At 61.6% G+C, this 13,469-nt stretch overlaps 2 protein-coding genes across 2 annotated transcripts in view; one reads left to right on the forward strand and one right to left on the reverse strand.

Annotated features, from left to right (window-relative positions):
- Window positions 1-13: 13 nt before the first annotated feature.
- On the forward strand, window positions 14-4,906 carry LOC121103994 (serine/threonine-protein kinase MRCK alpha-like). Its single transcript, XM_040636101.1, has 2 exons — window positions 14-609; window positions 1,052-4,906. Exons 1-2 carry the CDS (start codon window positions 304-306, stop codon window positions 1,181-1,183), a joined length of 438 nt encoding a protein of 145 aa, XP_040492035.1. The 5' UTR covers window positions 14-303; the 3' UTR covers window positions 1,184-4,906.
- Window positions 4,907-6,223: 1,317 nt separating this feature from the next.
- Window positions 6,224-13,469, reverse strand: part of COQ8A (coenzyme Q8A) — a 34,868-nt gene continuing 27,622 nt past the window's right edge. The window contains exons 6-15 of the mRNA XM_040636102.1: window positions 10,898-11,020; window positions 9,607-9,692; window positions 9,300-9,440; window positions 8,840-8,921; window positions 8,657-8,750; window positions 8,352-8,493; window positions 8,041-8,148; window positions 7,875-7,940; window positions 7,567-7,653; window positions 6,224-7,045 (exon numbers count right to left, since the gene is read on the reverse strand). Coding sequence (XP_040492036.1) covers window positions 6,752-7,045; window positions 7,567-7,653; window positions 7,875-7,940; window positions 8,041-8,148; window positions 8,352-8,493; window positions 8,657-8,750; window positions 8,840-8,921; window positions 9,300-9,440; window positions 9,607-9,692; window positions 10,898-11,020 — 1,223 coding nt within the window. The 3' untranslated portion in view covers window positions 6,224-6,751. The remainder of the gene's footprint in view (window positions 7,046-7,566; window positions 7,654-7,874; window positions 7,941-8,040; window positions 8,149-8,351; window positions 8,494-8,656; window positions 8,751-8,839; window positions 8,922-9,299; window positions 9,441-9,606; window positions 9,693-10,897; window positions 11,021-13,469) is intronic.

Here is a 13,469-nt window from a genome sequence, read left to right on the forward strand (position 1 = left end):
TTAATATGGAAGCTCAGCAAGATAAAGATGTTTTTTAAGCAAAAACTGAAGAACAAGAAGGAATGCTGAGAGCTTTAAATAGGTCCGAACAATTCCCCAGTATTTCAAGGGTTTTCCGCCATCCTTCTCCCTCCTCTGCGTGGCGCTGGTCCCTCCTCGAGGCGCCTCGGCTCTGAGACCAAACTAGAGGGGGATTTTACAGAAACTCCCCTCACTTTCGCATCTCAGGCTTCTTGCCCTGTGGGACGAAGATGCTTCTATCTGTCCCTTTGCTTTTCATGCAAATTCTCCAGCAGTGACGTGATGGGTGCAAAGGCCGGTGGCCTGGAGAATGCTGCCCCTCGGCCGCTGGCCCCGGGGTCTCCCCCGTCTGCATGCTTTCTGTGGGGCCATCCCCTCGGCCGTCCGCGTGCGGTTCTCAGCCAAGCCTTACCTGAATGCTGTCCTGCAGGGTCGTCTGCACAGAACGGCAGTGCATTAAAGAGAGAATTCTCCGGAGGAAGCTACAACGCAAAGTGGCAGCCCATGCCCTCCCCGTCGGAGGGCTCCTTGTCCTCCGGAGGCATGGACCAGGGAAGTGACGCCCCGGCCAGGGACTTCGAGGGTGAGGTGAGTGGGGCGTGGGCAGCAGCGACGTTCGGTCTGGATTAAAAAGGCTTGTGCACTTAGCGAAGTGATGCCCCCACCTCGAGAGTGGCCTCCGCAGCAATCGGGGGGGGGGGGTGGCGGGACTCAGGGGCACGCTCAGCGGGGGGTGGGGTTGGGGGGCCGGCTCGGCGGGTTGCCTGCACTGCACACTGCAGTTTTGCACAGATGTTGTAACAGCCTTTGTGTGACACGGACCCACACTTCTAAAGGCCTGCAGAAAGGATTTGAACTTTTGCCCTATTCTGCGCCCTTTATTGGCCTCAGAAAAGGGGTTTCATTACTGACAGTAGACCAGTCACCCCCCCCACCCGCTTACTTGCTCGGGGTGGCCGCGGTCACCTGTGGGGGGCCGCGCCCCTCCTGCGCCTCTGCCTCTCACTAACGTCCTTTCGGGGCCCCGCAGGACTCGGATTCCCCGAGGCACTCCACAGCTTCCAACAGCTCCAACCTGAGCAGCCCGCCCAGCCCGGTGTCCCCCCGGAAGACCAAGAGCCTCTCCTTGGAGAGCACGGACCGCGGGAGCTGGGACCCGTGAGCGGCTCCGGCGCTCGCAGCGGACGCCAGAGCAGCTTCTCCCTCTCGGCCCCTCCACTGCCGTCTCCGCGTCCATCCCCCGCCCCTGCCGGGAAGGCCCAGGGCCCACGGCAGGAGCAGGGTGGGGGCTCGGGGACTCGGACGATCGCACTTGCAGCCCCCCGCCCCCCGCGCCCCCTCGACTTAACAGCAGCAGCCATCAAGGCAGACTTCCATGAGCAGCTTCACTGAATATCGATTCCATTTCACACACTTAGAGTTGCTTCCCACCATCGTGTCCCCCTCCCCGAAGGTAGCTCGAGTAGACCTCGCAGACGTGCGTGGAAAGAACGGCAGGCGGACTGGTTTGCACGGCAGAGCCTCCGCGGCGCGGGCAGCGCCGGGTCCCCCAGCCGGCCCCCGCCCTCCTCCTGCGCCCACAGCCAATGTCGACCTGATCGTTGCCAGTAAATCCTTATTCACTAAAACAGTGCATATTTTACTACAATACAGAGTTTAAATAAGTACACAATGTAGAGGTTAAATACTGAATGTATATAGTAAAAAGCATCTTGTATTCAGCAAAAGATGGATTCCTATATAAGAGAGAGATCATTTAATTTAAAGAAATGTGTTGTTTCTCGTCTGTTTTCCAGCTAAATAATTTAAAAGGTAGGAAGGCCTCAAGCTGACATTCTAGACCTTAGTAGAAGCAGAGCGAGAAGGGTCAGAGTTCCCTCTCTGGTCACGGCCGCCGTCCCCGGAAGAGCTGCAGGAAAACATTCCGAAACCCGGTCCGGCCGCTCTGGGCTGCGGCCCGAGCACCTGACCAAACCCTGGACGCCTCTTCAGTGACAGCGTCAACAGGCAAATTTACTTCCAGGTCTTTCGCTAGTGGTAGGATTCAAACCACACTCTGCAGCTTTTATTGTATTTTGGTATTTTCTGCAGATGAATGTAGAAATGCGGTCTCGTCACCTCCTGAGCCCTTCCACTGAAAGCACGCAAGGGATGTCATGGCTTCTGAAGGTCCCTAAAAAGGTTCCTAGACGTGCGTTCCTCCTGGGCTAACCCCGTTCCTTCCTGCGTTGCCAGGACGCGTCCTTGGCTGGGCCCCCTCAGAGAAGCCCGAGAGTTTAATTACCAAATAATAGAAAACCTCAAATGCAAGGACTTGAACAGCCTTAACCAAATACTCTTTCCCGCCCCTGGTGGAAACAAGTGTGGGACCCGCCAGGCAGGGGGCCTGGCGGCGCTCCTGCTGTTCCCGCCGCTGCCGGGAAGCGTGTGCACAACCCGGAGGGCTGGAGTCCTTCACAGTTAGTTCCCCAGTTAAGCACATGAGCAGAGAAAGAGAAATAAAAATATCTCATGGAAGTCAAGATAATCTGGCTCTCTTCCTTTCTATCTAAATTTCCCTGAGCCCTAGCAACGAGAGTTCCTCCTTTCTCTCAGCTTCGGTGAGCGTGGAGCCTTAGTCGCAGTGTCCGAGCGCCGTGTCCCCCGGGGCGCCTGCTTCTCAGCGGAGCTGGGACCGTGTCCGGTTGCTGCTGCTCTGAGAAGGCGCCCGAGGCTCTGTGAGGGGAGAGGTGACCCACGGGGGCCGCCTGCTCGTCCTCTCTCCATCTTTCTGCTTCGGGGAAGAGGTGCCGTGTGAGATGCTCTTGAACGTCCGGATGCCCGGGATCAGACCTTGAGTTTGGTCCCTGCCCTGTGACCCGGCAGCCCCGTCCGCAAGTTCGGCACTTCCCCCCGAGGGGACGGAAGCCACCCGCCAGTGGCCGCTGCCTGTCCTCCTGACCTCCCTGGCCCCTCGCCTCTCCCCTCCCTGGCTCCCCGGCCGTGAGTCACGGGACTCCGCACTAAGCCATTCATTGCAGCTTCGACAACTGCGTGTGAATTTGTGTTGCCTGTAGGTGCTTCTCTTTTAAAGGATGCTTTAGGATCCAAGTGTCACCCTACCTGAGGTCCAGCAGCACTGCAGGGAGTCACGGCAGCAAGAGAGCCCCCGAAGGTGGGAATGATGTGGTCCCTGCCCGCCCCCCAGCACTTTGTGCTCGGTGCCCAGCAGTCTGGAGTCGCGTAGAGCACACCCAGACAGGACCGACCCTGACGGCAGGAGTGTTGGGGAGAAACGCTGCCACGGGGAACAGTTGGGGGGAGCAGCTCTTCCTAAGATAACGATCCTTCTCCTGGGCTTACCCCCCTCAGATGCGAAGCCGTTACCTACAGAAGTTCCTGAGAAGAATGATCTGAAAAGGCAGGGAATGGGTTCTAGGGAAACAGAAAACCTACTGATGGTTCAGAGGGATCAGGAGCAAAGGTCAGGGAGGAGGGAATGCTGCCCGAAGTCTTGCTCTCTTCTCTTGCAGGACCTTTTAAAATCACGTCTGGCAGCAGGCACACATTTCACAGTAGGAGGGACAGCTCAGTGAGGCATTTCTGGAATAGTCTGTATGTATTGGTATTTTGGTGCTATCTATGTCCAGCCAATTTGTCGTCTACCCTTGAATTCTAACTAATTTAATCTTGTGTGCTCTGGGTATATAAAAATTATATGCATATACATATATATATATATATATATATATATTTCTTTTTGCCAAAAACAAAGCCTTCCTCCTCGTCAAATGCTCACTAAAGCAGATTTCACTTTTGTAGTTTTGGGCACACGCACGCACCCTTACGTCAGCGACGCACGCTCGTCCCCAGGAGCACGGTTGGAAGGTTCGGGGCTGGAGCTGGAAGGGCCCATCTGTTCAGTTTCCCATGCGGTTCTCACACCCAGGCTTCTGGGAAGAATCTGAAGTTGCTGTTATGTTTGCAGCAACAGTCTGTCATTCCTGGCTGGCTCCCAGCCTCTCTCTGCCTTCCGTATGGTTAGAGTCCTGTCATTCCGTTACCTAGTGGCCACATCGACTTCTGTGAAGGCCTGCTTGCGTTTCTGTGGACTCTCGGGTCTCCTCCAGAAGAACCAGAGAGGCTGCGGCCTCCCAGCCAAGCGGGCCGTGCAAGCCCTCCTCCCGGTGTCTGGACGGAGGGGCGCAGCCCGCAGCGGTCAGACAGGGAAGTAGTGGGGCCCGCCGCTCCCCCGGCTCTCTGGCCCGGCCCCTGAGTTAGTAGGTAAGCTGCATGACCGTTCGTTGCGCTCGTTAGCTCTCTTTCCTTGTTCTAATTATCACTCAAGTCCAGATTCTCTGCAGAGTCCGGCTGGGTAAGAGGGCTGGGCTTCCTCTGGAGCCTTCGGCCACCCAGCGCTGGCCACTAGGCCGGCCCTGCCCCCTTCCCAGGGAGTGCTACACACGAGGAGCCATGTCACTTACGGGGGCGACTGACGAGAACAAACCTGGAAACTTTATGAAAACAAAATGACCTGCCTTTTTGTTTGATAGTGGAATATCATTTATAAATTTTTTAGGGTTTTTTCTCATTGTAATATTGTACAGTTTTGCATGGCCTAGGTGTAATCATTTTTTTGTTTAGAATATGCTGACAAATGTGTGTACGGAAGGGAAAAAGATACTGCTTTGGCCTATTTCCTTTGGTTTTATGCCCTCGATGTCTTAGGGAGGTTTCTAAGCGATTCTCTGCTACCAGACAACGGTGTGGATTCTTTTGCACAGAAATATTTAAGGTGGGATAGTCAAAATGTAACAAGACTCCTCACCAATATTTTATGTTGGTATCACTTAATATTAACCAGAATTTGATGTATTGCAATAAAACAGGGAGCTGTTAGACCTGACGGTCTTGTCTTTCTTTCCCTGATTGAAAGGTCTGAGCAGTGGAGGAAAGGTGACTGACTCTTCTCATCTTCCTAGATCCTGCTTCCTGCCGGTCCCCCTCCTCGTCCGGGCACCCACCTTAGTCTGCAGAAGGACGCGGGATTAGTTTAACCAGGGACTTTTCCTAGTTCCGCCCGTAGCTCAGGTAAGGGTGGCATTCGTTCTCTTCCGGCTCGCACTTCCAGAACGCACGTCAGGCTGTGAGCGAGGCCAGGCCCTGCCCGAGGCTTCTGAGGCCCCCTCTGTGTGCACCTGTCCCACGGGGGACCCTTTGCGTGGCCAGACCCCACCTGTCACATCTGCACAGACCAGGTGGCCGGCTGGTTTTCTGTCTGCCGTTTGTGGGGCAGCGGCAGACGCTTCAGGCACATTCGTGCCTCTGCTCCTGTCCCTGACTTGGTTAGAACGGCCCATCCGGGGACGCGCAGCCAGCCCGCGGGCTCGTACAGAGGAAATCTGAAGCCGGCTGCGCCTAGTTACCCGCCCCCTCCCTGGTCCGTTTCACGCGCAGTTGACCTTCCCAGTTGGCGGGTGAGAGTGGGGCTCGGCCGGCTTTCCGTAAAAGGCCAGTGAAAGCTTCCGCTTTGTGCGCCCTGCGGCCACTGTCGTTGCCCCAAATGGCCCTAGCTCGGGTACGAATGAGCGTGGCTGTGTCCCCGGATGATGACTCCCACATGCACTCAGGTGGCCCGGTGTGGCCCTTGGGGAGCGGAGAGGGAGCGCGGGTCACGTGGCTGCCCTCGTTCCCGATGATCCTGACCCTCGTGGCCACATGGGCTCTGAGCCTGCCCGCCCTGAATGGCCCAAAAGGTGGTGCATAAACGCAGAACGTACGTAAAACATGCACAAAAACAGCCTTCAAGAGGGCGACAGCTCTGACGGGTTTGTAGCAGGCGGTGCCGGGCGCCAGAACCCCCCCATCCTGTCCTGGAGCGGTCTCGTCCTGCACCCCCTGCTGCACCTGTCAGGGGGCCCCACAGCAGTGCTCACAGGTGCCCACACCTAGGAATTCAGGTTGCCATGGGAAAAGCCACGGCGGAAGGTGTCTCTCAGCCGCAGTCTGTCCCCCCAAGATGCAGGCCAGCAGACCCTGCTGGCAGGGGGCTCTTCCATATGTGGGGTGCAGGGGGCACGCCACCACCCCCGCCCGGTGAATTCGAGCTGAGCATTCGGGTGCAGCTGGAGGCAGCCTGCGGTAGGACACGGACCTTGGGCTGGTCCCCATCAGCTTGGCGCCCATTACGAGTAGAAGAATTCACACCACGATGCTAAGAGGGTGGGTTTTTGTCTTTTTTAATATTGAAACAAATCAGACCATTACAAGAATTGTACAAAAATTAGCCTGTGGTGACCCCTTAGTTCTAACCGGTGACATCGGCACATTCATCTCCTTCCACAAAAGCCCCTGGGCCTGGAGGGGGGAAGGGGGGCCCCCACACCGACTTCTAGCACGGACTGCTCCCGCCCCCTCCACGCACGGGTCCAGAGTGCACAGCCCAGCCCAAGAGCAGACGGCGCCTCCCTGGTAAAATCACGTTTGCCGGCACCGCTCGGGACACAGGCTGGAGCAAAGGGCAGAAAACAAATCTCATTCTAGAAACACACAAGCCTCATCCTATACGTACGTTCAGTAAAATCCAAAAAGGCTCCGTATTTCTGGCGGCAGGGACCCCACGGCAGTCCTCTCCCCCTCGGGCTGGCGTTCACAGGGGGGGACGGCCGTGTCCTCTCACTTCTCGCAGAGCGTAAGCGCACGCTGAGCGCACGGAGAGCCGGCCCGGCTGCCACGTCCCGGGCCGGGGGGCTCACGCGGAGGGCCGTGCCTCCTGCTGCTTGCGGTAGTTGCTGTAGGCCTCCTCAAACATGGCCTTGCAGGGGAAGCGGGCCTTCAGCTTGGAGCAGATGAGGAAGGAGCCCCCCATCTTTCTGTGCAGGGAGTAGGTCTCCTCGGGGGGCGGGACGAGCCGGTGCTTCAGCATGACGGGAATCAGGTTGTGGATCTTCTCGGTGGTGCTCTGCGTGCCGAAGTCGAAGGGCTCCTCCGAGGCGAACGCCTCCCCCAGGATGAGGATGGCGTCCAGGTGGGCATCCTCCATGGCCTGGAGGGGAGTGGAGGGTGAGTGGGGCCGCGGCCTGGCCCGGAGTGCGCCCACCAGGCGGTGTTGAAGGGGAGGAGAGGCTCGGGGGCGCGTCTGCTGCCGAACGGGATTAAGGGTCGCTGGGGCCCAGGCACAGCACCGCGGCCGAAGCCTTACGGCCTGTGCACCCCTCCTGGGGTGTGGCCTGGACCCCTGACCTCCCCCCCCCCCCGGGAAAGGGCTGCTTTCTAGGGGGCTTCTGGTGACAGTGCAGGGGACAGGAACACAGACCGGCGCCCCACACTTAAAGGGCTGCAGAGACGGCTCTGGGCCCCTGCCGGTCCCGAGGCTCCAATCACACCCTCATCCCACCACACCCGGGGCTGTGATGGAGCAGGGGTGAAGCAGGGATGGAGCAGGCCAGAGGGCACTAACGCCTCTCACTTCAACTGTTTATTAACTCGAGGTTTGGGGAAAAACAGCCCACTGCCCACCCTCCCCACGCGGGGCTTGTGGAGCCCCAGAGGCCCTGGGGAGCTGACCTTGACCTCGTAGCCGGTGAGGAACTTCATTTCTATGGACTTCTTCAGCACCGCCTCCCTGTCCCTGTCGGCAGCGGCCCTGATGATCTGGGCGGACACCCAGGAGGGCCGTGAGCAGCAGGGGAGGAGGCGCTCCTGGGGCCCGGGGAGCCCCCAACAGCCTGCCCCCCGTCCCCTTCATTCCTTCCACACCCTGGCCTGTGAGCCCAACGGGCCTCGTCCTCACGCTGCTCACTGGGGGCGGAAGGCCAGCAGCCCCATCATCCTTCCCGCTCCCAGTCACCCCCGGCCCCCGGCCCCCAGCTGACCTGAATGTAGAGGTCCGTGAAGGATCGGTCATATTCCCGAGTTGCACCAAAATCCAGAAGAGCCACCTGGGAAGGAGCAATACTGGAGAGGTTCACCCTGGAAAAGCAGGGGGCCAAGACCCCCGAACGCAGAGACCCCTCTCCAGTGACGTTCCCAGGGGCTCACCTTGTGCAGCTGAGGGTCATAGAAGAAGTTGGACCAGTTGGGGTCCGTCTGCATGAAGTGGAACTCGAACAGCTCCCTCAGGCACAGGACCAGGATGTTGTAGCAGATCTGGGGGGCGGGGGGGGTGCAGTCCCGGTCATGATGGCGCCAGGCCAAGTCTGGGGCCTGGGGAACCCCCTCCCGCCCTCCCCACAGCCCGCACAAGGACTCTCGACTCCAGGTGTCCCTGGCAGGGGAAGCACAACAGCCCTCTCTGTCCCCTTCGTCCCCACAAGCGGCACCCCAGGGCCCAAGGCCACGGTCAGACACACCTCGTTCCGGATCTCCTGGCTCAGCCCCTCAGCCTGGTCCAGGGGGAAGCCGGACACCAGCTCTGTGGTCAGCACGTGGGGGCTGCACAGCTCGTCCACGATCTCGGGCACATAGAAGAAGGGGTGGTCCTTCAGCAGCTCCCTGGCGGGAGGTTGGGGGGGTCACACACCCTGGCCCCAGAGCCTCCCACCCTCACCCCAGGGACAAGACTCGGCCACCGCCGCCGCCCTCAGAGCCGCGGGGGCCTTCACCCCCCACCGGGGGCTGCCTCGAGCGGCCCTGGTCTCCCCGGGGGGAGCCGCACCTGAACTTCCGGGCGCAGGCGGCCTCCCGCTGGTAGTCACACTCCAGGGCCAGCTCCCGCCTCAACACATCGATCAGGTGCTCAGGGAACAGGCCTGCGCCAGGGAGGAGGGCGTCAGCGGGAGCTGCCGGTCCCCGGAGCCCGTCCCGCACGCCTGCCCCTGCCCCGCGGCCGGTGTCAGACCTTCGGGAAGCATGTTGCTCATGTTCAGCACGGCCATGAGGTTGTTGACGTCACTGTTGATGCTCTGAGCCACGCCGGGGTACTGCGGGGGGAGCAGAAGGGGCGCGGGCAGGCAGGGCCGGGCCCTGCGAGGGAGCCCCGCTCGCCCAGCCCAGTACCGCCCAGACCCCATACCTCAGGCCAGGGACAGATGTGACCCTATGACGCTGCCAGGACCCCCCAGGTCCCCTCCCAACTTTGTTCTCCACCACCTGCCCCCCACCCCGTCCGCGGCAGTCAGCCCCTCCCCCAGCAGACACCCTGGCCCAGCCCTGCCCAGACCAAGCTCGCAGGGACGCTGTTCTACCTGCACTCACTCAGCAGGTACTTGCCAGCACCCATGCTGAGCCCTGGAGAGGGGGCGCGGGGGGTGGAGGGGGTGCACGGGGGCGGGGGGCGGACGCACACACCGGGTGCCTACCTGGATCTTCATGGCCACCTCGCGGCCGCCCTTCATGCGAGCCAGATGCACCTGCCCGATGGAGGCAGCCGCAAAGGGCCGCTCCTCGAAGTACTCCAGCTTGTCCCGCCAGCCGGGGCCCAGGTCATTGTTGAGCGTTTTCTGGCGGCAGAGGCCAAGCAGGGGCCATGAGCACAGCCTGAGCCCGGGACACCCTGAGAAGCACCCCCAGGCTGCCCCGTCCCATGGACTGCAGCTGCTGTCCCTCAAAGCAGGGGGGCCCAGAGGACCCAGACACCCCCCGCCCCCCCAGGCCCCGCCTGCTCACCGTCATCTGCTTCAGCGGCATGAAGTCCGCGCTCTGCCTCACCCGCTCGAAGATCTTGGCCAGGTGGGGGTTGATGAAAGCATCATCTGGAAGGTACCAGAAATCAGAGAGCAGAGGCTAAGCCCTCAGAGGGCGGGTGCACGGGTCAGGAGCAGAGCAGCCCCCAGGGCCATGGACGAAGCTCCAGGGAGGACCCAGGGCCATGGGCCGGGCTGTGTACACTCCCGGGGCACCACGGCCAACAGGCAAGGCCGGAGACAGCCTGTCCAGGGGCGCAGGGGGCGTCCGTGCAGCCCACGGGCCCTGGCGTGGGGCGGCAGGTGTGTGGCTTGCAAACTCACCCAGTGACCCGAGAAGGTGCATTTCTGAGAAAACACAGGCAAAGCTTTTTAAGATTATAAAAGAAATTTCAGAAATAAAATGGAGTAAGATCTCAAGAACACCTGGAATCTGACCACCTACAGGGAACCTCCCTTTTCTCCCTTCTGCCCCCCTTCCTATTGCGTCTCGGAGCCATGGTCGCACCGCACGAGGCTTCCCGCGCCGTCAGCGTTGGGAACTGCTCTGCCACGCGCCGTGGGCAGCACCGTGACATCCCGCACACAAGCCCGGCATGCCACGTCTTTGGCCCCTGCTATTTGCTCCGGGCTGGGTCTGTGTGTCCAGGCCACAGGGGACGCTTCAAGGACACGCCTCCCGTGCAGAGGCTGGCGTGCATGTCTGACACTGTCCTGGTGACAAGTCCCCACACACGGGGGTCCTGGGCGCGGGGTTGGCGCAAGGGCTGCAGGGCTGCAGACGCACCCCGCCTGCCCCGGGGATTAACTCCATCCCAGGCCCTCCGTGAGCCCAGCTGCGTGGCCAGGAGTGGACTCATCTTCGAACCCCCCTCCCTGCAGGAACTAGGCCTCCTGGGCACCCCCACCGCAGCCCCGCTCCTGGGCCACAAGGGCCGGCCTGTTGCTGGGCCGCCGCGCGTCCCGGCCTTCCCTGCTGGGCCTGTGCGCCCCGTGTCCCCAGCGTCCTGCCGCAGCAGGCCTGCGACCTGCCCCACCAGCACCCTCCAACCCCCCTCACATGGCAGCAGGGGGCCTCTCCCCAACTTGGGAGGAGTCAGGGCCACTAGAGAGGCCAAAACACCCACAAGGAAGCAAGAGAAATGACATCAGGCTCCTACCTATGCTGGTTTTAAACCTCTTGGCTGGTCAAGCAAGAGGAGCCGGACATCCCCCAGGTCCCCTCCCGAGTGGGGCCAGAGCACGGAACCCCCGCGACCCCCGCTCCCACTCACCCTGGATGCTGAGCATCTGGCCCAGCTTGAGCGCCGCCCCGCGCACCTTGCACAGCGTGCGTACGATGCGCTCCGCGTTCGCCTCTGACAGGAACAGGCTGGAATCCAGCACGGCCTTCTTCCCTGCGGGCAGGAGCCAGGTCAGCACGTGCCCACCGGGCCCCCTGCCCCCGATGAGGCCAGGGAGCCTGAGTGCACCCCAGCCCACCGCCCCCCGAGTTCCACGCCTCATAAAAACAGGGACAATACAGAAGTTCGGGGTGCGGGGCATTTTCAAGTGCAGCGTGAAGAAATGCAGCACAGAGCTCCAGCCCCCTGAGTGCCCCTAAACCAGCCACGCAGCTTGAACTCCACGCCACACACCCACCACTGACACTGTGGAAGGCCCTGCAGGGCCACCCAGATCTCCCAGGACTGACTCCGGCACACGCCCCACGCACACATGGACACACGTGGAGCCCCCCGCCCTTGCATCTGTCCCTGGGGCCTGATGGGTGCACCACGGAAGGCCACGGTCAGCCGCACATAGGGGGCAGGCACCAGGAGGGAGGGACCCATGTGTGGACTCCATCACTGTCCCTCCCATCATGTATGGGACAAAGATCCCCTGTACCTCCTGAGGTCACTACAAGGCAAGCTGGCTGCAGGAGGGGGCCACCCTCTAGGGAGGGGGGCACAGGGTCAAGGACAGCACTCAGCGGGCTTCTGCCTGCCTCTCCCCTCTGCCCACGGAGGGCCTCCCAAGGTGCAGTAACCGCAGATGACCTTTGTCCAATATGACCAGGGGTGGTAGGCTGCAGGGTGAGAACGCGGGGGGCCTGCTACTACATGGCCACAGGATGTCAGGTCCCGCTCTGGCAACTGTCCCCTCGCACCAACCCCAGCACAGCCCGGCCCCAGTCCTGAACCCGCCCTGGTCGGGAGGTGGGGACGGGTCAGAGCCCAGCTCTGGCTCCTCGCCTACTGCCACTGCCTACCGCCCCGCTCTGGCTCCTCGCCTACTGCCACTGCCTACCGCCCCGCCCCCAGCTCCTCCAGCCCTGGGACACTGGCTTTCCCTGCAAGCCTGGTTAGATCTGTCCCCCTGGCTGTCCCCACAGTGCCTGGCCCTGTCCTTAGCCCACATCACCATGGGCCTGGCCCAGCACTCAGAATGGGGGAGCCACGTCCTCCAAGAAGGAACAGGCCAGGCAGCTAGCAGGCCGCTGCACTCTGCCCCAGGGGCTGAGTCCAGCCTGGCCTCTGACAGATTGGGGGAGGGGGGACATAGGGACTAAGCCCCGGGGCCATTCGGTTTGTAGATGAGAAGCCCCCAAAGAGCACTCACGGACCTGCTGCCCCCTCCCCCCAGGGCAGCTGCACACGGCTGGACCCACCCCGGGAGCTGGGCCCCTTCATCAGCCCCTGGCCCTGAGCCAGAGCTGAGGGAAGGGGGGGCCCCTCTATGAGCACTCCGCCCCCCCCCAGCCCCTGGGTCCCAGTGGCAAGGCGGGAAGGCGGAGGGAGGCTGGGGAGGAGGCAGACCTGTGCTCCCTGCACGCACATTGCCCTGGGCTGCCGCAGTGCTCCCAAGATTTGGGGTCCCGGGCCTCTCAGGCATTCCAGGCAGAGGGCCGTGTTCATGGCGGGTTCTGAGAGTGGCCTGGGGGCGCTGGGCCATGGTGGGCGGGCCCCTCACGCAGGAGAGGCTCTGCTGGGGCCAATCGGACCAGGCCGTGGGTTCCAGAGCCCACTCAGAGCTGGAACGCAGCCTCGGGGCTGCCCAGGCCACCCCAACCCTGGCTCTCAGGCCGTGGTCCCTAGGCCCCTTGACCCCCAGCCAGGGTCACCACTTCCCTGACGAAGGTCACTAGCCATAACCTTGGAACCAGTCCTGCCTCTTCTCTGCTTGGCCAAGGCGGCCAGAGAGCAGTCAGTTTCTGGGGGGTGGGAGGGTGGGGTACCCGGAGATCACAGGCTTCTCGGTCCAGAAAAAGCCAGGCTTCATTTCCCAAAGTGTCTCACCACCTACACTAAAAACACCCTCGCGAAACCCTGTTTTCTGGCCCCTTGCAAGACTACTCGATGTGCCCAGGGCGCCCCGTTCTCAGGGCCTGTGGGCACGGGCCACTGCCCTCTCTCCACAAGGCCCCTCGTCCCCACAGGAGGGTCTTGCACGTGAAGAGGGGCGGTCCAGGTGAGGCAGGCCCCCCTCGGAGCCCCCAGCTGGGGCTTTGGGGGTCACAGTGCAACAGCACAGTGGGATGTCCCTGGGGATCCCCCCAGAGAGAAGGAGGGGGCCCCTGATGCTCCCTCAATGGGCCAAGCGGCACCCAGCCCAGATCTTCATATGCCTTTGGAGAAACCCACCGAGCAGAAGGCCCCCCCGGCACTGTTCTCAGCAGCCCCCAGGACCCAGGGAAGGAAAAGCCCCCTACGTCCCCCAGGCTGCCACGCCCGGGCACCTCCAGCTGCCCCCTGACCCCGCGTCCCAGCACCGTGAGCACCACAGAATTCAGAGCAGCCAGTCTGCCGAACCTTCTCCATGGAGTCCCGCCCTGACCTGGCCACCCAGACTGGGGGGGGGGGGGGC

Source organism: Ursus maritimus, unplaced genomic scaffold (assembly GCF_017311325.1).
Source record: "Ursus maritimus isolate PB19 unplaced genomic scaffold, ASM1731132v1 scaffold_2, whole genome shotgun sequence".
NCBI classification, from domain to species: Eukaryota; Metazoa; Chordata; class Mammalia; order Carnivora; family Ursidae; genus Ursus; species Ursus maritimus.

Bases quoted from the DNA above. Each gene is read 5' to 3' on its own strand.
- LOC121103994 (XM_040636101.1), top strand. From the start codon at position 304: ATGGGTGCAAAGGCCGGTGGCCTGGAGAATGCTGCCCCTCGGCCGCTG. The intron at 610-1,051 runs GTGAGTGGGGCG...GGGGCCCCGCAG, and splicing joins CCAGGGACTTCGAGGGTGAG to GACTCGGATTCCCCGAGGCA.